At 39.0% G+C, this 21,787-nt stretch overlaps 1 protein-coding gene across 1 annotated transcript in view; it reads left to right on the forward strand.

The window, feature by feature from the left end:
* The window catches only part of POMT2 (protein O-mannosyltransferase 2), a 43,962-nt gene extending 26,526 nt beyond the window's left edge, over nt 1–17,436 (forward strand). The window contains exons 10-21 of the mRNA XM_051977518.1: nt 1,220–1,286; nt 3,889–3,958; nt 4,698–4,776; nt 5,965–6,116; nt 6,551–6,642; nt 8,986–9,062; nt 11,837–11,908; nt 12,203–12,262; nt 12,353–12,458; nt 13,127–13,267; nt 13,567–13,681; nt 14,064–17,436. Coding sequence (XP_051833478.1) covers nt 1,220–1,286; nt 3,889–3,958; nt 4,698–4,776; nt 5,965–6,116; nt 6,551–6,642; nt 8,986–9,062; nt 11,837–11,908; nt 12,203–12,262; nt 12,353–12,458; nt 13,127–13,267; nt 13,567–13,681; nt 14,064–14,169 — 1,137 coding nt within the window. The 3' untranslated portion in view covers nt 14,170–17,436. The remainder of the gene's footprint in view (nt 1–1,219; nt 1,287–3,888; nt 3,959–4,697; nt 4,777–5,964; nt 6,117–6,550; nt 6,643–8,985; nt 9,063–11,836; nt 11,909–12,202; nt 12,263–12,352; nt 12,459–13,126; nt 13,268–13,566; nt 13,682–14,063) is intronic.
* Nucleotides 17,437–21,787: the final 4,351 nt, after the last annotated feature.

Here is a 21,787-nt window from a genome sequence, read left to right on the forward strand (position 1 = left end):
GCAATACTTTTTCTAGTTCTTATTTGATATACTGCATCCCTGGCCAAAAGCCATTATTCCTTTATGATAAGTCCTCTTTCAGAAATTCAGATTCCATTCTTTAATACTTTCACCTTAACTATCACATAGCCATTTTTTCTATTTTGAAATTCTTTCTGTCAGTAGCAGTAATGAAGAAACCAACTGTACCTCTAAGGAATTTAATTTGTTATCTGGGACTTCCATTATTCTGAGAGAAGCTTTTAGATTCTTTTTGGTGATATCTTTTGAGCCCAGGTGATCATCAGAAGTGTGCATATTAGTGGCCAGGTTTGACAAATATGTTGGTTACTATATTACTTATGAGTAATCATGATTTCTCCCTTAAGAAGCTTAAAATCCAAATAAGATAGGCACAGAGATGCAGGAATATAAGCAGATAAATCAAAATAGCTCCAGGAAAAAATCCAGAGAAGGTGAAGGAGTATCTTATTCCCATTGACTGCTTTTGTTCTTGAAATGTAGCAACTTCAGGCCTGGAGGCCTGCTATGTGAGATGATATATTCTTTATGTGCTGGTCTTTTTTTTTTTTTTTAATAACTTTTTATTGATAGAACGCATGCCAGGGTAATTTTTTACAACATTATCCCTTGCATTCACTTCTGTTCCGATTTTTCCCCTCCCTCCCTCCACCTCCTCCCCCCGATGGCAAGCAGTCCTTTACATGTTGAATGGGTTGCAGTATATCCTAGATACAATATATATGTGCAGAACCGAACAGTTTTCTTGTTGCACAGGGAGAATTGAATTCAGAAGGTATAAATAACCCGGGAAGAAAAAAAAATGCAAGCAGTTTATATTCATTTCCCAGTGTTCTTTCTTTGGGTGTAGCTGCTTCTGTCCATCTTTGATCAATTGAAACTGAATTAGCTCTCTTTATCGAAGAGATCCACTTCCATCAGAATACATCCTCAAACAGTATCGTTATTGAGGTATATAATGATCTCCTGGTTCTGCTCATTTCACTCAGCATCAGTTCATGTAGGTCTCTCCAAGCCTCTCTGTATTCATCCTGCTGGTCATTCCTTACAGAACAATAATATTCCATAACATTCATATACCACAATTTACTCAACCATTCTCCAATTGATGGACATCCTTTCATTTTCCAGCTTCTAGCCACTACAATATGTGCTGGTCTTGATTCAACAGGGATGATGTGGATTTTTTTCCTCCTAGGTAACTGCCTATCAGCACAAGGATTATAACAACTTGTGGATTGTGAAGAAACATGATGTCAATACAGGTAAGCAAAAAGTGAGGGAAGTGGCAGGGGACTGATTCTTGTCGGAGTCATTTAACTTCCCACTCATCCCTAACAGTGGGCATACCTGTGTGGAGAGATTCCCAATAGGCATGGTTTGTTTGAATCTGCATAAATATTAAAAAAAAATAAAATTGGAGAATAAGAGCAAGACATAGATTAAACATATTAGAATATGTTTAAGTCCATGCGTTTCTCTTATTCTCCAATTTTGGTTCTGGATCCTTAGCCAAGAAGGTGGGGGTGACTCCAGCATTGAACAGATAGCAGCTGCTTTCATTTCTTCTGTGGAGTTCACTAAAACTTGCCCATGCCGGTGTACAGTGCACCTTAAGTGTCATAGCAAGATGGCCATCATTCTTAATTGGAATATGCCTGTCAGTTACAATTCCGAGGGCCTGACAACCACGTAGTATGATAGCATTTGGCAGGGCCTGTAACTTAGGGCTTCATTCTGGCTTCTCTCCTTGTGCTTTTGTTCCCTGCGGTGAGCCAAGCAAATGGGCTCCTACTCCGAGGCTGAATTACACGGGGCTCAGGTGTTTCTAACAAACCTTGCATCCAAATCTTCTTATCTCTGAACAGACAGATTGCTACCTGTAGGTTGTGCCTTCTGCTGTCGTGGTAGGGAGGACAAAGGGCACCTCCTGTTCACCTTCCCTAGCTTTATGCTGGTTGTCTTGCTCTACTGTCTGCTTTAATTTTTCAGATTAAGGTGACCTGGCTCAGTCTACTCCTGGATAAACTAATCAGTTCTTTGCAGGCAACGCTGCTGCTGTTCATTTAAATTCACTTGTTTGTTTCTTTCTCCCTTTTCATGATGGCTTCTAGCCCAATTTCTTGTAAAAATATGACTTGTAGAATTATTCTGACTGATTCTCTGTTACCCACTAACAAATTTTGAATCCATTGTACAGGAACTTTGTCAGTTTCTTTCCTAAGGGGAGACCAGTCACATAATTGAGTTTAGTTGAGTCTTTTGTTTTTAACATATTTTGAACTAATGGGATAATATGAATGACATTTAAGTTGGATAGATCTTAAAGTTTTGTTTGTAGGATGAGGTAAAGGGAAAATACAAACTGAGTCCCTCAAAATTTGCTTTGGTATGATTAATTGGATGATATTAGTCCTTGACTGTTCAGGCTCAACTATTAGTACATCAGCTGAAATAACAGGAGTACCTAGGTATTAGCAGAAAGCTCTGGGCCTACTTGGCGAGAGAGCTGGGTATCCTACCATGCCTTTGTGTTCTTCCTGACTTGCTAACAAAAATAGATAAAAATAAAAATTTTCTTTTAAAATAAACTATTTAACTATGTAATTTGTCATAATGATTCTTCTGATTTGTAGAAAGAATTTATAGGTATGAAAATCTCTGGGACTGGGCTTTCTGACATTCTCTAGAGATTTGTGTATGTTTTATATGACTATTTTTAGTCAATAGATTTATTTCTTAGTCTGAACTTGGTCTGTTTCCAAAGCATTAGCATTTCCAGAGTATTCCTAGCTCTTCATTTCTTGGTAAAGAAACTTTTAAAGGTCCATTCTGCATCTCTGTGACCATTGTAAATTCCTTTTCTATACTCTCACCTATCTAGATCATGACTGGCTATCATCTCAAATTATAACAAAAATTGGCTTTCATTCTCATCTTTTTGGGCTCCCTCCTAGGAAATGGGATGCCAGAGATCAGATATTTACTGGTAAAAATTTCACAGTCTGCTGTTTTGCTTTGGAAAGAAGAACTGAACTTTTTTTTTTTTAATAACATTTTATTGACAGAACCCATGCCAGGGTAATTTTTAACAACATTATCCCTTGCAATCTCTTCTGTTCTGATTTTTCCCTTCCCTCCCTCCACCCCCTCCCCGAGAAGACAAGCAGTCCTATACATGTTAAATAGGTTACAGTACATCCTAGATACAATATATGTGTGCAGAACCAAACAGTTCTCTTGTTGCACAGGGAGAATTGGATTCAGAAGGTATAAATAACCCGAGAAGAAAAACAAAAATGCAAGCAGTTTATATTCATTTTATATTCATTTCCCAGTGTTCTTTCTCTGGGTGTAGCTGCTTCTGTCCATCTTTGATCAATTAAGGCTCTCTTTATCGAAGAGATCCACTTCCATCAGAATACATCCTCAAACAGTATCGTTGTTGAGGTATATAATGATATGGTTCTGCTCATTTCACTCAGCATCAGTTCATTTAAGTCTCTTCAAGCCTCTCTGTATTCATCCTGCTGGTCATTCCTTACAGAACAATAATATTCCATAACATTCATATACCACAATTTACTCAACCATTCTCCCATTGATGGGCATCCATTCATTTTCCAGCTTCTAGCCACTACAAACAGGGCTGCCACAAACATTTTGGCACATACAGGTCCCTTTCCCTTCTTTAGTATCTCTTTGGGGTATAAGCCCAGTAGAAACACTGCTGGATCAAAGGGTATGCACGGTTTGATAACTTTTTCAGCATAAGAACTGAACTCTTAATTATGTGTATGAACCTGATTTTTAAAAAGGAAAGTATTCATTTTTATTTCTAATTCATGGTTTTTCTTTATTTGACAGATCCTCTGGATCCTTCTTTCCCAGTGGAGTTTGTGAAACATGGAGATATCATTCGGCTGGAACATAAAGAGTAAGGATGTTCAGAAGTAAAAGGGTGCATGAGGAACAGGATTCGATCTTGTTTTTGGTTAGCTAGACTTAACCAAAAGAGATATTTGTATAAAGATCTGGTAAATGGGAGAAATAGGTGATGAAAAGGCTTCATGGAATAGCTACTCAAGCCTTTTTCTAATTAGATTGGATTTGGAGTCAGAGTAGGAAAGTAAGGAAATGCCTTGTTTAATACATATAGTTAATTTTTTAGAGTCAGATAAAGTTACCAACATTTTCTGCCTCAAATATCTTTCTTTGGAAACATGCTTGGGCCAGTCCTGGGGATGGGGCAGGAGTTGGGGATGGGGTTGAAGGGAAGGGCTCTAATGGGAAAGGAATTCATATTTGTGTCAGAGCCTGTATTTGGAATGTTTTTGTTTTTTGAGGCAGTGGAAGAGTTTCATCTTGTGGTCAGATAAGATAAGTGGTCCTGTAAGAGGACCATTTAATATACCTTATTAGTAGAGCCAGTAGAATTTTTAACATGGCTTCATATTCGTTCTCTAAATATACCCAAAATAAGTATGCAAAAGGACCTTATCAGTGTAGCTATTCCTCCAGTGTTGTGGGTCACAGCCCAACTATGCCTGCCTATTCTGAGTGATTTTTATTTGTGTCTTCCCATAAGCTCCCCATAGGAATATAATTAATAACTGATATAGGTATTGCCTGTCTTCCTTTAGATGATGCAAACACTTCATTCCTTTGAATTCTAGGACTTCTCGAAACCTACATAGTCATCAGCATGAGGCCCCAATGACCCGGAAACATTATCAGGTCACTGGCTATGGTGTAGTAAGTAAATGGCCAAAGTGATGTGCAGACTGTAAAAAGTAGTGGGGACTGGCTTGTTGCCACGTTGGCAGGACATGTCATCCTCAGAATCTCAGCATATCCCTAAGGCTTTGGGGACTGAGTTAAGGCTCATTTAACATTTGGAAGATTTTTTGGCTTTGCTTATTGTGGGAAAGGCAAGTTTATAAAAACCTATCTGTCCCTGTCCCAACCCTATCATAATATTTATATGTTCCATTTTGTACTGATGTTTAATAAATGTCAAAAGATATTAATTGGATTCCATAGACCATTATGAATCAAATTTGACCTAGAAACCAAGGGCCTAAAGTGAAGGAAAGTCTTTAGTTTTCCTCTTTATAAGTACACGTGTAGGTGAATGTACATTATCCATAATCCTTTTGGTATTTCCCAAATATACATTGACTGACTTTTATGATCTTTAAAATGAAGGGCCATCTAAATCTTTTAGGATTATTTTCAGTAACTTGAAGGTAAATGTTACAACAAGTTACTGCCAAGGTTTCAGAGATCTCAAGAGTACCGAATTTTTCATGGATGACCAAGTGTCTTATTCAATCTGTATTTTCTTTTACCAGTGGAAAACCTACTAGATTTTAAAGTGTTTGAAGTCACCAAAGAATGAGAATCATTGTAGTTTTCTCAATCTTTTGGGTTTCCCTTGAGCAAAATTAGTTAGAAATCTTAATTCCTAAATAGCCATATTTACTCCAGGCCTTTTTTTTTTCATCTTGTACCCTTTCTGGCTCAGAGCAATGAGCAGCCAGATGGCTAAAGTAATGGATTTAAATGGCCCAGATCAGTTCCTGCTGGCTTAGGGTATAGTATCGAGGTTGGTGGCTTGAAGGTAACATCATATATCTAGAGTCTAGACCATAGTTCTTTGAAATGAGGAAATTAGATTCCTAGGTTCAAGGAACTAAACAATTTTGCTTGATTGTAATACTGTGTGCTGGGTTTGTTCTGTCAGTCATTGACTAGATGAAATGGCATTCCTTCCCTCTTCTACTCCAGATTTCAAATGACTAATGCCAATTTACTTCACTTTTTGTCTTAATACCATGATAGTGATTAAGTGGTATCTATTTTCATCATCCCCTTCTGTTGTTCCTTTCTTTATAGTCTTTTAGCTTCCTATGTGTTTTTTTTTCTTGCTTCATGTGGCAGAACGGGACAGGGGATTCAAATGATTTCTGGAGGATTGAGGTGATGAATAGGAAATCTGAGAATCGGATCAAGGTCCTGAGGAGTCAGATTCGACTCATTCATCTGGCCACGGGCTGTGTCCTGGGTTCCTCAGGGAAGACATTACCTAAATGGTAAGTATTTGGGATCCTGACTTTTCTCATCTAATTCTTATTCTTTTATTTTCTTACCTCATCGTGTGGGAAGCACTTTTACTTGTTTGCTTCTAGTGCATTACTCAACTCTATGTTGTTTTCTTCAATGATGGATGGAAGTGAAAAGCTGGTATCTGATTAAGGAGTGCAAAGCTTATTGGCCAGGAGTTGCTGTGGCCTGGAAGCTTTAAAGGCTCCCCAGTATTCCGATTGGCTTCTACATATTTTATTCTCTCTCTGAAATAGTAATGTGGCCCTCATAGGATAGTTATAGGATATAATTTTATGAGATTAGGGGGAACAACCCTAGATTAAAGAAGGAGATCGTAAAGATCAGTAGATAACTGCAGAAGGACTTTGCAATAGATGTGGATCTTGATGTTCAATGAAATATTACTAAGCATCTTTCACAGGGGCTGGGAACAGCTGGAAGTGACCTGCACTCCATACTTGAAGGAGACTCCTAATTCTGTCTGGAATGTGGAGGACCATATCAATCCCAAATGTGAGTGAAAGCTCCTCATGGCTGACTGTGATATGCTTGTTTCCCCTTTTCCTGAGGAAAAAAAAATAAAACAGAGCAAACACAAACCTTGACCAGACCCTATACTGTTTATTCAGAGTACTATCTTATTGCTCTTTCCTTCTCCCAGTTCAACTTTTTAGACACATAGAACATATCGACGACCCCATGTGCACCTTATGAGTTTGTTTTCCATCCCTATTATCAAATTGAAGTATTTTCTCTGAATCTACCAATGACTTGCCTGCCAAATCTAATGATCTTTTTTCATCATTTTTGACCTTTTCGGATTTATACTACTGGTCACCTAGTTTTCTGAAGTATACTCCCTTGTGTATCCTGCTTTCTGACATTTTGTCTCTGACATCTTAACTTGTTTCTGTTTTTGATGACAAAGTATCTTTCAAGACTCAAAACTAGGTCCTTTTATTGTTACTCTGTCATTCATTCACAAATCTCAATTTTCCACACGTGATTCTCTCTAGTCTGTTTACATCTTTCCAATTAGAAGTCCTGATGTCATCTCAAACTCATTGTTTCTAAAATGAAACTTATTTTCTCCCCTAAACTAGCACCCCTTTCCAGCTCCCCCATTTCTTCTCACAGCCTCATCAGATTATCCTGAGCCTGTATTCTTTGAAATGACTTTTGTACTTCTATTGTTTTACTTCTTACTCTTTCACAACCATGTTATTCAGTGCTCATGGTTTGTTGATTTTTTCCTACAGCTTTCCTTAGTCACTGTCTTGATCCATACTTTTACCAACTCATTACTAGTTTAGTTTAGTAGCTTCCTTTATGCTCATCCTACCTATAGGCTCTTTTCTCCTATTCATTCAATATAACACATTCAGATTGATTTTCTTTCAGCTTATGTTCACCATATCACTATGGTGCTCAGGCCCAGGTTTATACATGAACCCATACTCCTTAGCCTCACATTCTAAACTTGCCATAGATTCATCTATCTTTGCTCTTTGACACAAATCCCCTTCTCTTTATTTCCCTCTTTCTTCATGTTGTTCTTCCTACTCTTGGACTTTTGTTCTCTCTCCCTCTTTCCTATTCTACATTTTATCCTTTTTTGAGGAACCTAACTCAAGAATAAGCTTCTCTCATTAAGACTTTTCTGTCTAACCCTATCTCAAGTGATCATTTCCCTTTTTAAAAGTTCTATCAGCATAAATATTTTAATAATGTACATTTGCTTATATGTAGCCTTGTCTTGATTTTCCACTTGCATTGTTATTTATCTTTTAAAAAAAAAATTGGGACAGCTAGATGGTGCAGGGGATAGAGCATCGACCCCGAAATCAAGAGAACCTGAGTTCAAATTGGGCCACAGACACTTAACACTTACTAGCTGTGTGACTCTGGGCAAGTCACTTAATCCCAATTGCCTTGCCAAAAAAATTACATTTTGGTTGATATCTTTGGTTAATACTAAATTGCTTTCATTTTTGAAAATATTCCCTCCCTTTCTTTTACTGAGGAAAACATCCCTTGTGATAAGTAGTAATAAAGCGGGGAAAATGTAGTTTAGCAAATCTGTCTCCACATTACCTAAGTCTGATAGTACATGCAGTGTTCCATACCTTGAGTCCCCCATCTGCAAAAAAGGAGAGAGCTGCATTCCCTTATAAATCCTATCATAGGATCTTTGGTTTTAATTTTGAAGGAATCTTTAAGATCACTGAGTCCTACTCACTCATCTTACAAATGAAGAAACATGCCCAGAGGGGCTGAGTCACTCTCCCAGTCACTTAGCCAGTGAGGCAGAACTTTAACCCAGCTCTTCCTATCTTCAGATTTGGCCCCCTGACCACTCTACCATACTGACTCTTCTTTGGGATCCAACCTGGTCACTGAAACTAAATAACATTTAATTTCACTTTTTTCCTGTTGCTTTTAAAATTTTTTTTCTTTTCAACTAGATTATAAACTTTTTGAGGACAGGGACCTTATCCCAGTGAATTGCATCCATTTTCTTAGTGTTTCCCATAGAAACCAATAAAGTGCTTTGTAAAAACTAAGTGTTCATTAAATGCTGCTTGAATTAATGAAGAAAAGTAAAGTCTTTTGCCTAATTTCAGGGTAAGAAATGTTCAAGGAATGAGACTAGCTGTTTGATAGTGTTTTTTAGTTCTTAGGCCTTTAGAATCCTCAGCTCTGTGTTCTATCTATCATTAACCCTAGCCCCTCGTAATATCTCAGGTTGTAACCAGACCTTCCTGGTAGAAATGTGTTTGCAATGAACAATGTGAATGTGGAAAGGGAAATAGAACTTAAAGTGTTTTTCTTCTGCCCTTTGTTCTCTTTGTTCAGTGCCAAACATCAACTTGGATGTCCTGAAGCCCAGTTTTGTGGAGATCCTACTGGAGTCCCACATGGTTATGATCCGGGTAAGGTGACCCAGTTCTAGGTGGCATCCCATGTGGCCTATCCAAGATTTTGGGGAGTAAATAAATTTGGGTTTTTCATTAGGGAGGATAGTAAAGATACCTGCTTCCCTTTTAAAGAATTTTTTTTTAATGGAAATTCCCACATTTTAATCTTGTGATGTAGCAACTATTAGAGTATTGCCAGGATGGCAGTCACTATAAAAAGTACTGTGTCTACTTTCTCTTTTTTCTTTTTCTTTTTTAATAATAGCTTTCTATTTTTCCAAAATACATGCAAAGATAGTTTTCAACATTAACCTTTCCAAAACCTTGTGTTCCAATTTTTTTCCTTCCCTTTCTTCCTTTCCTCTCTCTTAGACAGCAAGCAATCCAATATAGGTTAAGCATGTGCAGTTCTTCTAAACATATTTTCATATTCATCATTCTGTGCAAGAAAAGTCAGATCAAAAGGGAAAAAAAACATGAGGGAAAAAAAACAAAGCAAACAATAACAAAAAGGTGAAAATACTATGTTTTGATCCAAATTCAGTCTCTATAGTCTCTGGATATGAATGGCTATTTCCATCACAAGTCTATTGGAAATCCCTTGCATTGTTGTTAAAGGAAAAATTTTAAAGCATACTTTAAAGAAGTATGAACTTCTTTAAAGAAGTAACCCTTAAGCAACATAGTGGTCTAGAAAGAACACTAGACTTATTTAGAAGTCTTGAGTTTTATTTTTGCTTTTGCCCTTTACTGTCTGAGTCTAAGTGTCTCTGAGCCTGTTTTGTCATCTACAAAAGGGAGTTAATAATACCTCCTCTTCATACTTAAGAAGATTGTTCAGATAAAGCAAATCATTTGTGGAAAGTACTTTGTAACTTGTGTTGTATAAGTATGTAAAGCAGAGTTATTATTTGTAGGGCTCTTTCCTAGCATCTCATCACAAATATAGGATTGCTATGAAACTCACTGACTTGGGGAATGGGTGGGAAGAGTTACTTTCCTTGGAGAATCATTTGCTTAATGGATTTTCCTGGAAAAGATTTTGCAATCAATGCTCAGTCTCAATAAACATCGTAGATTGGCTTGGCTCAAGTTTCAAAAAAAATATAATGCTGTCATTGATCCATGTTGGGTGTTGGCCAAGATGACCTTGTGAGATCCATGAGTGATTTCTAGTCAGAATCTTTGCTTCTATCTATCCCTGTGACAGGACTCTGTCATCCATCTCTGCTTGAGGAGTCTTTCATTCAATGCATCATTTCATATCTTTGGAGAATTTTAAGATTAAGTCTACAAAGCTAATTTCTTTCTCCTTCTGTCAGTATCCAAGGGGTAGAGGCAAGGAAGAAAAGAGATTTTTTTTTCCCAGCTGAAATTTGCAGTGAGGTAGAGTGAAGGAATTAGATTCCAAAGGGGGATGTTTTATATAAGAGGAATTCCAGAAATGGCTCTCCTACCCACAATAGTAAAGTTGAGTGAAAGTTCTGCCACTAGATTAGTAGAGACAGGCTTAGTTCATGAGAGTGAATATAGAGTTAGTTCATACTAGACTTTAAGCATGAAGAAGGAATCTACAAATATATGTAGCTATAATCAGAATGGACATTTTTCTTTTCTTGTCACATGGATGAAACTCATTAAAATAATTTAGGTTTTTAACAAGAGGTAAAATGAAGTATATATTGCTGAAAATCCCTTAAGCTTGCAGAATATCTGGGACTGATCGATTTTTGACAAAAATCTACAAGTTTAGGCCTGGACTAGAGGAATCAGAGGGTATTAGCTTTTGCCATCAATGGCTCCAGGGGCCCCATACTGGGTTGTTCTTCTTTAGACACTTAACAGTGAATTTGAGGGGAAAGTGTTGGTCATTTGGTAACTATTCTGGATAACCATTCCAGACTTCTGGGGGATGATAAAAAATGAGCCCTGCAACAAATACACCAGCATCTCCCTGGTTTGGACAGATATAAACCAGGTACTTAGGAATGAATTGGAGCCCTGATATGTGCTGAGGGTTGTGGCTGATACTGTTTCATTCTACTTCTTGTTGCTCAATAGCATTGTGTTTTTCTGGAGTCTAATGTGTAAATCTTGGTTACTTTCCCTCCTACTGGAAGAAAAGTCTCAGGAATAGCTTAAACTGAAGCACCTTACTATATCTTGGAAATTAGAGGTGAACTTAATATTGATGAATTTAGCTAATAGACGGCTGTCCTTGTTGCTTGCTCTAGATGCCCGTGTTATGTCCATAATTTCTCCTCATAAAGGTATGGCTGTTAAACATTCTTGGCCTCAGAATGGAAAGACTTTGGGTCTTTCAGGCTATGTAACCTATTCAGAGAAGAGGGAAGCCTACAACTAAGTAAATATCCTCCTGTTCTGTAGTTGAGGTTGTTTGATGTTGGCCTCCAAGGAAAACTGAGAAGTGATTTTTCCCTTACTCCATTGACTCCCTCATCTCAATGCTCTTAGCCTAGAATTCCCCTAGTAAAGATAAATGTGCACAAACCCACAAGGAATATGCCTTCCAGTTTTCTTGGTTCCCCTTTTCTTAGGGTACACAGATTTTGAATGAAAGTAATTGATGAACAGCTTATATGAGAATAATAAATGGAAAATTGTCAGCAGGCTATGGAAGAAAGACTCAGCCTTTTCTGCATAAACAGATAAGATCAGACTCTAGACATGCATAGCCTACATGTTCACGAGATCTTGGACTGCCATTGCCCATCAGCTTCTCCTGTCTCTGCCCTTAACTGTTTTTTTATGTTGCCACTTTCCTGCAGGGGAATAGTGGTCTCAAACCCAAGGAAAATGAAGTCACTTCAAAGCCTTGGCATTGGCCTATCAACTATCAGGTAAAGAGATGAATCCGGGTGAACATTTGGGAATTAGAACCAAAGCGGAAACTCAGATGGAATTGTTAATAGATGGGGCCTGAGGGAGGGCTGGGTAGCTAGAGGACTGACTTCTCTTCCCCACTATTCAAAGGAGTGAATGTGGAATTTGGACACTCTCTCGTCTTAGGATTCTCTAAATCACAAAACAGATTTCTGTATAGTTTAGAGGACGATTGAGGTCATCTGTGGAAAATTCTGACAGCTCCTTTCCACTACAGTCGTGCATAATCACTTTGCTTTTTATCCATGCAGGGCCTACGTTTCTCAGGAGTCAATGAGACTGACTTTCGGGTCTATTTGCTTGGAAATCCAGTAAGGGCTTTCCTTTGGGTTTTGCTCTTTGATATTTGCTTCTGGGTCATTGCCTTTCTTTCATCCTTTTTTTCTCATATTTCCATACAGATCATCTGGTGGTTGAATCTGGGGAGCATTGGCCTTTACCTTCTCCTGGGAAGCCTCACTACTGTGTCTATGCAAAGAGGAATTCAACTCACGGCAGAAGTGAAAGGTCAGGTTCTCCAAGCATTTCCTATAATAACTTGGCAGAAGGCTGTGTGCCAATTACCAAAATCAGGATTTCCCTGGCAGGTACATCTTCTGCCTTCTTTACAATCTTCATATGCTCTTGGCTCCATCCTCCGGCTCCATCCTCCCGCTCCATCCCACTGGTGGGATGGAAAGAGTTGCTATGGCAGGTTCTATTTTCCAATTGTTGTGCTGCCACCTGACATTGTAGACATGCAGTTTGTGTAATAAAACAAAGCTGAGCATCCAGGTATAGGCTTCCTTTCATTCTCCTTAGATTTCCTCTATTCCCAGTAGCACTTTAGCTTCCCATTCTAGGGAGAGACCCAATTGTCTATTTCAGTGTGGTTGCAAGGAATTATCTGTCGTTCAGGGCACTGCAGAGGGGGAGAAGAATGAGAGTGTTTCTAGATTCTGGCTTTACAGGACTGTGGATTTTTTAGGAGAAATCCAACTACATTGGAATTAATTTGGGAAAGCAAAGAAGGAACCACTCCAAATATCTAAGGGCAAGCCACCTCAAAGTTCTTTAGTGCTAAAGATCTGTGGTTTCTGCTAGATTCTCTTCTTACTCAGGAATTGGCCTGATTCCTCCAAGTCAAAAAGTAGAACCAGAACTTCTTATATGAGCTGTGATACTTGTTTCCCAAGGTCTCTGCCAGGTCCTGCTGCGTGGAGGAGGTCAGGTCTTGCTGGGCTGGCTACTCCATTATTTCCCTTTCTTCATGATGGGCCGGGTACTTTATTTTCATCACTATTTTCCAGCCATGCTATTCTCCAGCATGTTAACAGGTATGTATTGAAAGACTTAGCAGGGCAGAGAGTTCTCCTGGACTGATCCAGGAGATGTCAGGGAAGGCATAGCAATTAAAAAAAAATAAAGCTGTGCTTGAGTGGGGTGGGATTATCACAGGAAAAGGTAATAGAGGGGGGTGTTGAGAAGTGGAAAGGGTGCAGTAGGGAGAAGGAAAAAAAGAATTTTATTTCTTGTTTCCCTGATGTAAGCTGTAGGATATTGGCTTTAGTTAGAGAAAAGGTGAGTCTCTCTTGATGGTAAATTGTTAGTTTTTTTTTTTTCCCTACTTCTTTAGGGATTCTGTGGGACACAATCCTCAGGTTCTTTGCCTGCTATGTGTCACCTTTTCCTCTGGCTAACTGGGTGCATATATTTGGGATCTCTCTTCTGATTCTGGGAATTGCCTATAGGTGAGTCTTGGACCTTGATGCTGGGGAATGAGAATCATTTTTCTCTAAGAAAAAGTACTAAGAAACTTAAGTTCTAGTTTGATGTGTTTTATTCTTGACTTTTACTTCGGTTTCCTCTTAACCCCTTCCCTGGGCTTTATGATAGTTCTTCTCCTTTATTAATTCAGCTTGACCCTAGGAAATACTGTGGCTTAAATAACACTTATAGAAAAATGTGGTAATCACAAGGTGAGATAAGAAAATTTAAAGACCACTGGATATTAGGAATTTGATTAAAAATTTTGAAAGGGTATTCTTTTGAACAGTGTCACTTCTATAATTCTGGGTTATTTTTCTGACTCATACTCTTTTTTTTTTTTTTTTCCTGAATCTCCTTGCTTAGCTTCTACCTCTTCCATCCTCTGTCTTATGGAATGGTTGGTCCCCTGGCTCAGGACCCTCAAAGTCCAATGGCAGGACTAAAGTGGTTAGAAACATGGGAGTTTTAGAGCCAGAGAATGCCAGCCCCAAAGGATCCAGGAACTGTGTGCAGGGATGATCAAATGGAACTACTTCTTTCTTGTGGGACAGCAGCTATGGAAGCAGCTACTTCAGAAGATCCCAAAAAGATTACTGCAGATATCCAGGAGGAAGCTACCCAAAAAGATGAGCCCTTGGAATAATTTCAGCCTTTTGGCCTTTTGGTTTTTCAGCCTTTTTGGTTTGGGTCAGAGGCTCCATTTTCAATTTCAGTAGCTTTTGCCATCAGCACTTTTTGGTTGGAGATACTTAAGCAATATATCAGATCTCCTTTTAGCCCCATTTGTCTGGGATTTGTGCTACAAGGGAACAAAGAGTGAGGACAAAAGAAAAGTAGGGGTAGATGCTCGTGTGCGTGTGTGTGTATGTGTGTATGTACCACATATATATATTTTAGGGGAGCAGATGTGATGCATTTGTCTTTATACTATGGACCCAGCCTAGGTGATTGGACAGTTCAATGTCGTAAACATTTAGGAACAAAAATAGTTCAGTTAGTTGCCTATTCTCATTTTTTTCCCCACACTGGATTTTTTTTTTCCCTATTGGAAAAAAAGATGATTCTGGGTATGATCTATTACTGGAACCTAGGCAGTTCTTAAAAAGGTTGCCAACCAGAGAAAGAGTTTCTGTGATTCAACATCTCTGCCCCAACTTTTGGCATGGCTCAGACAGAAAAGATGGGGATTGTCAAAGTTGTATTAACCTTGTTCCCACAAACCAGTTAAGAAACAAGAATCCCTAGATCTCTTCCTCCATCCTAGTTGCACTGCTATCAATCCTAACTGGAATCGGTCTTCCATTTGGAAAGTCTTCAGTGGCAGCTGGGTCCTTGATTTCTTGTCTGGAAAAGTGACATGAGCTCAGTGGGCCTGGGGAATGAGGGGGCTGTATGCTTGCTCTCTGCTATTTTAGCCCCTGATCTCTGGCCCTTTGAGACTCTCAAGCATTTCCAGATCAGCAAGAGATGCCGAGTCCTGTCTTTGCACGTCGCCCCAAGGTCCTTTTGGCTGAAGGCCACTTCCATCTGCCCATCCTTTCCCCACTACAGAATGTCTGGCAAATGGAAGGCAAGGATAGAAGTCATACTCTTCTCACAGTTGAGTCAATCTCCTTCTTGTTAACTGTGTAGTCAGGAGAGGTGGGAGGGAGAACTTTATTTGAAATCTGAACCAGAGAAACCTTGGACATACTCCAGCCGAGTATATGGGGAGTAAGTGGAGTGCTGGGTCCGTGTTCCCATCACCTGCTGCTTTTTCCTTGTCTTGGCATCTTCATAGTATTTTTCCACACAGAACCTGGATGCTTTCTTTCTGTCACTATTTTCCATTCCCCAAAAAGCCGAGAGTACTTCTATCTTTTGTGATCCAGAAGGCGGTTTTCCCCCAGAGATCTGTGACACTTTTCTTTGTCCCTGACTTGATGATCCAGAGCAAACTGTGTGGTTCTCCTCCTCCTCGTCCCCCTGCTTGCCCTGCCACTGCCTGGTTTTCCCCAGTGAGAGAGAACAGAACAAGCCCTGGGCTAATACCAATCCAAACCAGTCCCCAGGATCTCTGTCTATTAGATTCTGCTCTTCCCAAGCATTACTCAATATGCCTCCCTTTAATTTTGGGCACAGTTTAATGCCTCCATGTTTAAACATGAGCCTCTGCCACACTCCATTGCTGCCTCCCCCCCTCTCCCCAGGCAATTCCACTGACTGATGGGGTCATGGGCTCTTTGGAACATCATTGGGAGTAGGTTGCCATGGAAATAGAAATAGGTCCTAGGGACTGGCTGAACGGCCTGGGGGACGGAGGGGGGTGAGGGTGGGCCATGCAGGGCCTCTTGGTGGTTCAGCCTGACTGTCATTAATGCTAATAGAGGAAATGCAGCAATGTCAAAATCGAGGCAGGTTGGCTAATTAGATCTGGTGCCTGATAACCTCTCCCTCTGAGTGGCTTCGGCTCGCCATACTTCCCCCAGCAGGAAGCGCTGCGTGTGTGCCCTGAGCCTGGGCTGCTTTCTTAATTGCATTTGTTGAAGGGAAGGAGAAGAGAGATGGAGAGACTCAGCGTACCACCACCCCAGGAAAGCCTGATTTCTTGTGAGCCTTGTAACGGTATCCACTGTGCCTCTTATTTGGAGGCAGAGAGAGGGAGGGGTCCTCTAGTCCTTGGGTTCATGAAAAAGGATGTTACTGGCCAATAAGAAGGTATTCACCGACCTGACAGCTCTGTAGTCTAGAAGGGCTTGGGGGATAAGGTCTCACTTGGCATGAAGCAGTCATTTCTAATTTGAAAATAAATGAACAGACTAGAAATAGTCTGAACAATATGCTTTGCTTCTCTTTTCTGCTCCTGATTTTCCATGGATTTCAGTGAGTTTTATACTCCTAATAGGACTTGGGCCTCTTTGGAAATGATAGCTGCATCTGATTGAAAGTAGAATACTTTTCTTTTCTCTTACCCACTTCTTGTCTTTTCAAGTGTGCATAATAAAGTACTGGCCCAACATAAGTTTCTCAATATTTGAGAAGAACAGCAGGGGCATTGATAAACCCAGAGTGTCCAGATATGTGTTATATCCACATTAATAGGATAATGACTGAGTTGCTGTGTGCTCCATAGATTCAGAGTCTCTTTTAAAAACTGATTCACTCCAAGCCCCAGGTTTGTTTCTTAAGGTTTTGTTTCCATTCTCAATTTCTCAGAATGTTTTGTTCCTAGGAGTGTTCAGTGTGAAAACATAAGTATAATTACATGTGATCTGTATCTATGAGTGATCATGGAGAGAGCATTTTGTTTGTCTTTTCTTTCCTATTTATTGCTACTGAGAAGAAAACATGCCTCTGCCACAAATCTTGCTTTCCAAAGGCAAGAATTGCAAAGTTCCTACTCATCTTCTTCATTCTCTAGATTCCTGTGAGAAGACATAGCCTTGAGGAATAAAGTCTTGCTACTTGGGTTGGACTTGAAAGTGTCTGTCTCTCTGTATTTGAATCTGGAACAGTTTACCTAATTTTTCTTTTTAAGATAATAGCAACAAATATCTATTCTCCTTAAATTTGAGGGGAACTAGGGAGTTGGCTCCCTTTCAGTCAAACTCTTGAGAATTTCCTTAGGTTTGATAACATATTTTGTAAAAAGGCTTCTAAGAAAGCACCAGTGGCTAATTTGGCCATTTAATTTTGTAATAAACAAAAATTTGGTCATTTGATTTTATAAATAAAAACAAAACTGTTTTGAATACTATGTTATTCCACTGTACTTCTTTCTGTCAAGCTTGTTCTCTTGACTTCAGGAAATATTCCTGATAGAAAAATGTATTATCATAGCCAGTTCCATTTTGTTGTCTATCTCAAGCTTAAAATGTGATCTCTGCCATTACTCAGGGATTTGACACATCTCACTGAAGGCTCAGGATGTGAATTGAATTCACCTTAGAGGGAAGTTATTTGGACATTGTTGAGTACTTTGGTTTTTTTTGCACTTTCTGAAGAATAAGACAAGGAAGGAAATAAGAAATAGTTTACAATTTTTTCTAGAGGCACAACATTTTCCTCTCTTTAATCCCGGAAAGTTTTAAGAAGTACAGGTAACTCTTATGAGTCACTAGGCCAATCTTTGATTACCCACTTAGTCTCCTTTCCTTTTCGTATCCACAAAGCCACCTCTTGCTGAAAACTGGCAATGTTAGACTCCTAGATGAAAGGTACTTGAGCTATAGACACAGAAATTATTTTATTTTTTTATTTTTATTATTTTATTATTATTTATTTTTTCAACTTATAGCATCTTATTTTTCCAGTTGCATGTAAAGATAGTTTTTAATATTCATTTTGGTAAAATTTTGAGTTTTTCTCCCTCCTTTCTTAATTCCCTCCTCCCCAAGACAGCAAGCAATGTGATGTAGGTTATACATATACAGTCACTTTAAACATTTCCATATTAGTCATGTTGTGAAAGAAAGATTAGAACAAAGGGAAAAACCATGCGAGAGAGAGAAAAAAAGAAAGAATGGGAAAATCATATGTTTCGATCCACATTTAATCACCATAGTTCTTTCTCTGGATGCAGATGACATATTCCATCTTAAGTCCATTGGAATTGTCTTGAATCACTGTTTTGCTGAGAGGAGCTAAGTCTATCATAGTTGATCACATAATCTTGCTGTAATTGTGAATAATGTTCTAGTTCTGCTTATTTCACTCAGCATTAGTTCATGTAAGCCTTTCCAGGCTTTTCTGAAATCAGCCTACTTATTGTTTCTTATAGAGCAATAATATTCCATTACATTCATATACCATAACTTATTCAGCCATTCCCCAGTTAATGGATATACATTCAATTTCCAATTTCTCACCACCACACAGAGTTTATACAAACTTTTTTGTACATGTGAGTCCTTTTCCCTCTTACATGATGTCTTTGGGACATAGATCCAGTAGTGACACTGTTAGACCAAAGAGTGACACTGTTAGACCACTGTTTTATAGTCTTTTGGGCATAGTTCCAAATTGTTCTCCAGAATTTTACAACTCTACCATCAATGTGTTAGACACAAAATTTTCCATGTTGATTATGTTTAATATTTATTCTTTTTAGCTCACAGAAATGTCCCTCTGACTTCTCATTCCTACCTCTTGCTTCTCTATAGCAAGATCACCTAAATCTATACTGCTTTGGGTTGGGCTGGTTTATCTCAGAGAAGCTATAAGTGTTAAAGTATCCTCTTCAGTGCTAGTACGCCGGGCCAGAGGTGGGAGTAGGGAGATAGATTTCAGCATCTGTTGTCCTAATCCTTGATGTTTAGAATTACTCTGTAAATTCTTGTTTTGAGGACATCGATATTATTAATTGAATATTGGCCCTTAGTCTCTTCTCAGGAGTAGGAGTAGAAGAGCAATAATAAGAATTAAAATGTAGTCCTCCTCTTGATCTTTAGGTGGAAAATAATCTACCTCAGTCGTAGAGTAATAGAGAAGGGAATTCAGTAAAAAAATTATCTTTGACCCACACTAGGGAGCTAGCTCTAGAAAACTATAAAGACTTATAAGAGGACATTTTGAAATGAGAGGAATAAAAACTGGTGAGACCAAGGAGATGAGAAAAGAGAGAAAAAAATTTGGTTTTCTAGAGGAAGGTCCACCAAACTACTGCCCAGGGGCCAAATGCCACTGCCTGTCTGTTTTTGCATGGCCCTCAAGTAAAGTTTTTATTTTTAAAAAGAATAAAACTTTAGTTTAAAATGTAATGATCATTCTTAAATTGGGCTGAATGCAAAAAAGACATTTCAGTGGATTACAAATTTCCAACTGCTGCTCTGGAGTATTCTGTTTTGCCAGGACTAAGTCCTTACACAGAACTCAAAGGAAAAGGAAATGGATCAGCACAGAAACAAAACAACCAGCTTCAACCAAGTCCCCTCTAAAAGGCCTCTGGAGTTTTGGAACGGCCCTCAAATTCTTGAACTTCAGATTTCACCAGTTGCTGATGGTCCAGGGACTTGAGTCTATTTGGGGATTGACAAGGTAGTCCTTTATGTCCTGATGACCTTCCAGGTAAGCTTCCTGAAGAATTTCAAAAATTTTGCTGAAGTAATGCCTTCCATCTACAGGAGTGCCATTGAGTACCATCATGCTTTACCCCTGCCATGAGGGGAAGAGAGGAGTGATGTGGTTTTGAGATTGACTAGTAGAGCACATGGTGGTATGGTCATAATTACACCTCTGACTTGTCTTGCTATATTCCTCCTACTGGATAGCAATATATATTGGGTTGGGTTTAGGGCCCTATCAATTTGCAGACAATTTGGAGGAAACTCTGACAAATCCCAAGTAATTAGAATAACAGAGGAATTAATTTATGAGAAGTTAAAGGAATGAAACTTGGGCAGAGAACAGTAAAAGGTTCTCTCCGTGGCACTCCCTCACATAGTCGTGGTTCCCCTACTACATCGCTGACTTGAGGGAGACATAGTGGGTCCAGACTGTCATAAATGCAGACTAGTTTTCTGTTGCCTCTTAGGAGAGAGGCACAAGTGGAGGAAGCAGTTTGGTCAAAGCCCATGGCACAGACTCACTCGTGATTTAATCTATAGCAGGGCTTTGTAAACTTTTTCCATTTGCAACGTCTGAGAAATTTTTGCAGGCATATAGGTATAAAAAATAAGTGTACACAAATCAGACATAAGCTGATAATAAATCATAAATTTTCATCCCCCAATCCCCAAAGGGATTCCAGACACTGCTTAAGAAAGTAGGATGTAGAGTATAAAGCACAAGTTATTTTAGCGCCTATATCCTCTGTACAAAGAGGCAGCATAATCCAGGACAGCGTCATTCTATATCGAGGTCAGGATTGGGAGAGACAAGGCTGATTTTGATATCCGAGCTGCTGACACTGAAAGGGCCAGTGTTTCATGGGATCATGACTGGTTTTTCACATGACTATTTCTTGAATTGTGCTGGTGACACCATCATCTCAAATGACCTAGCAAAAGACATATTCTACTTTCCTGGAGATTAGGGCTATGTCCTTAGCAGGTAAATTGATGGGTATTTATCATGGGAGTTCAAGTAACCCTTTGACATCCAGGGTACAAATGGGAAAGAGGTGGGACCTATGCGTGGTTCTGTTGAAGATCCTAAAAGTTGTAACAGGCTGAAAGTCTGAAGACCAACATCATTCTATGACTAGTTCAGTTCAATAAACATTAAATGCCTACTGTGTGTAAGGCATTGCGCCAATTTCTAGAGATACAAAACCAAAAATATATCTCAAAGAACATGCAGTTCATTGGGGATGTGGTCAGGAGTAAAATATATGCCTAGATAAATAAATATGAGAAAATTTGAGGAGCGAGTGAGCATGATTAATGATGGAGGGAAGAGAGAAAGGGGATTGGGATTAGGAAAATCCTGAAAGATGTTTAGGATTGTAAGAAGCAAAGGAAAGGAGAGATGACACTCCAGGTGTGGGGCATCCTGTACAAAACCACAGTGATGGGCGTTTTGAGTTCAGGGGCAAACTAGTAAGCTGGTTTGGCTGGAATGTAGAGCATGGAAAGGGGTGCAAGGTGGGTGCAAAAAATTCTGGAAAGCTAAGTGTCACATTGTGGAGGACTTTGCATATCAGGGAAAGTAATTTGGATATTTTCCAAGAGACAATAGAGAACCACTCAGGATTTTTTTTTGAGCAGAGAAGTGATGAGGTCTAACTCTATTTTAGGAATATTTTATTGTTAACCGTGTGGAAGATGAATTGAAGAAGATTTAAAGAGAACAGTTAATCCTGGAGAAGATACTTTATCTTTCCAAACCTCAGTTTCTTTGTCTACAAATAAGTCTTTGGCTGAGGCACTTGGGTTAAATGACTTGACCAGGATCACACAGCTAGGAATTATTAAGTATCTGAACCCAGAATTGAGAACACTCCAGGGTCAATTTCCTATCCACTGTGGCATCTAGCTGACCCTTCTACATATAAGCCTTGCACCAAAGTATTAGTGAAGTTTCTTCCAGTGGTAACATTCTGTGAGTCTCTGACTTATGGAATCCAAAGTTTTTTTTTTTTTTTTAACTATCACTTTTTATTTTTTAAT

This window comes from Antechinus flavipes, chromosome 2, assembly GCF_016432865.1.
Source record: "Antechinus flavipes isolate AdamAnt ecotype Samford, QLD, Australia chromosome 2, AdamAnt_v2, whole genome shotgun sequence".
NCBI lineage: Eukaryota > Metazoa > Chordata > Mammalia > Dasyuromorphia > Dasyuridae > Antechinus > Antechinus flavipes.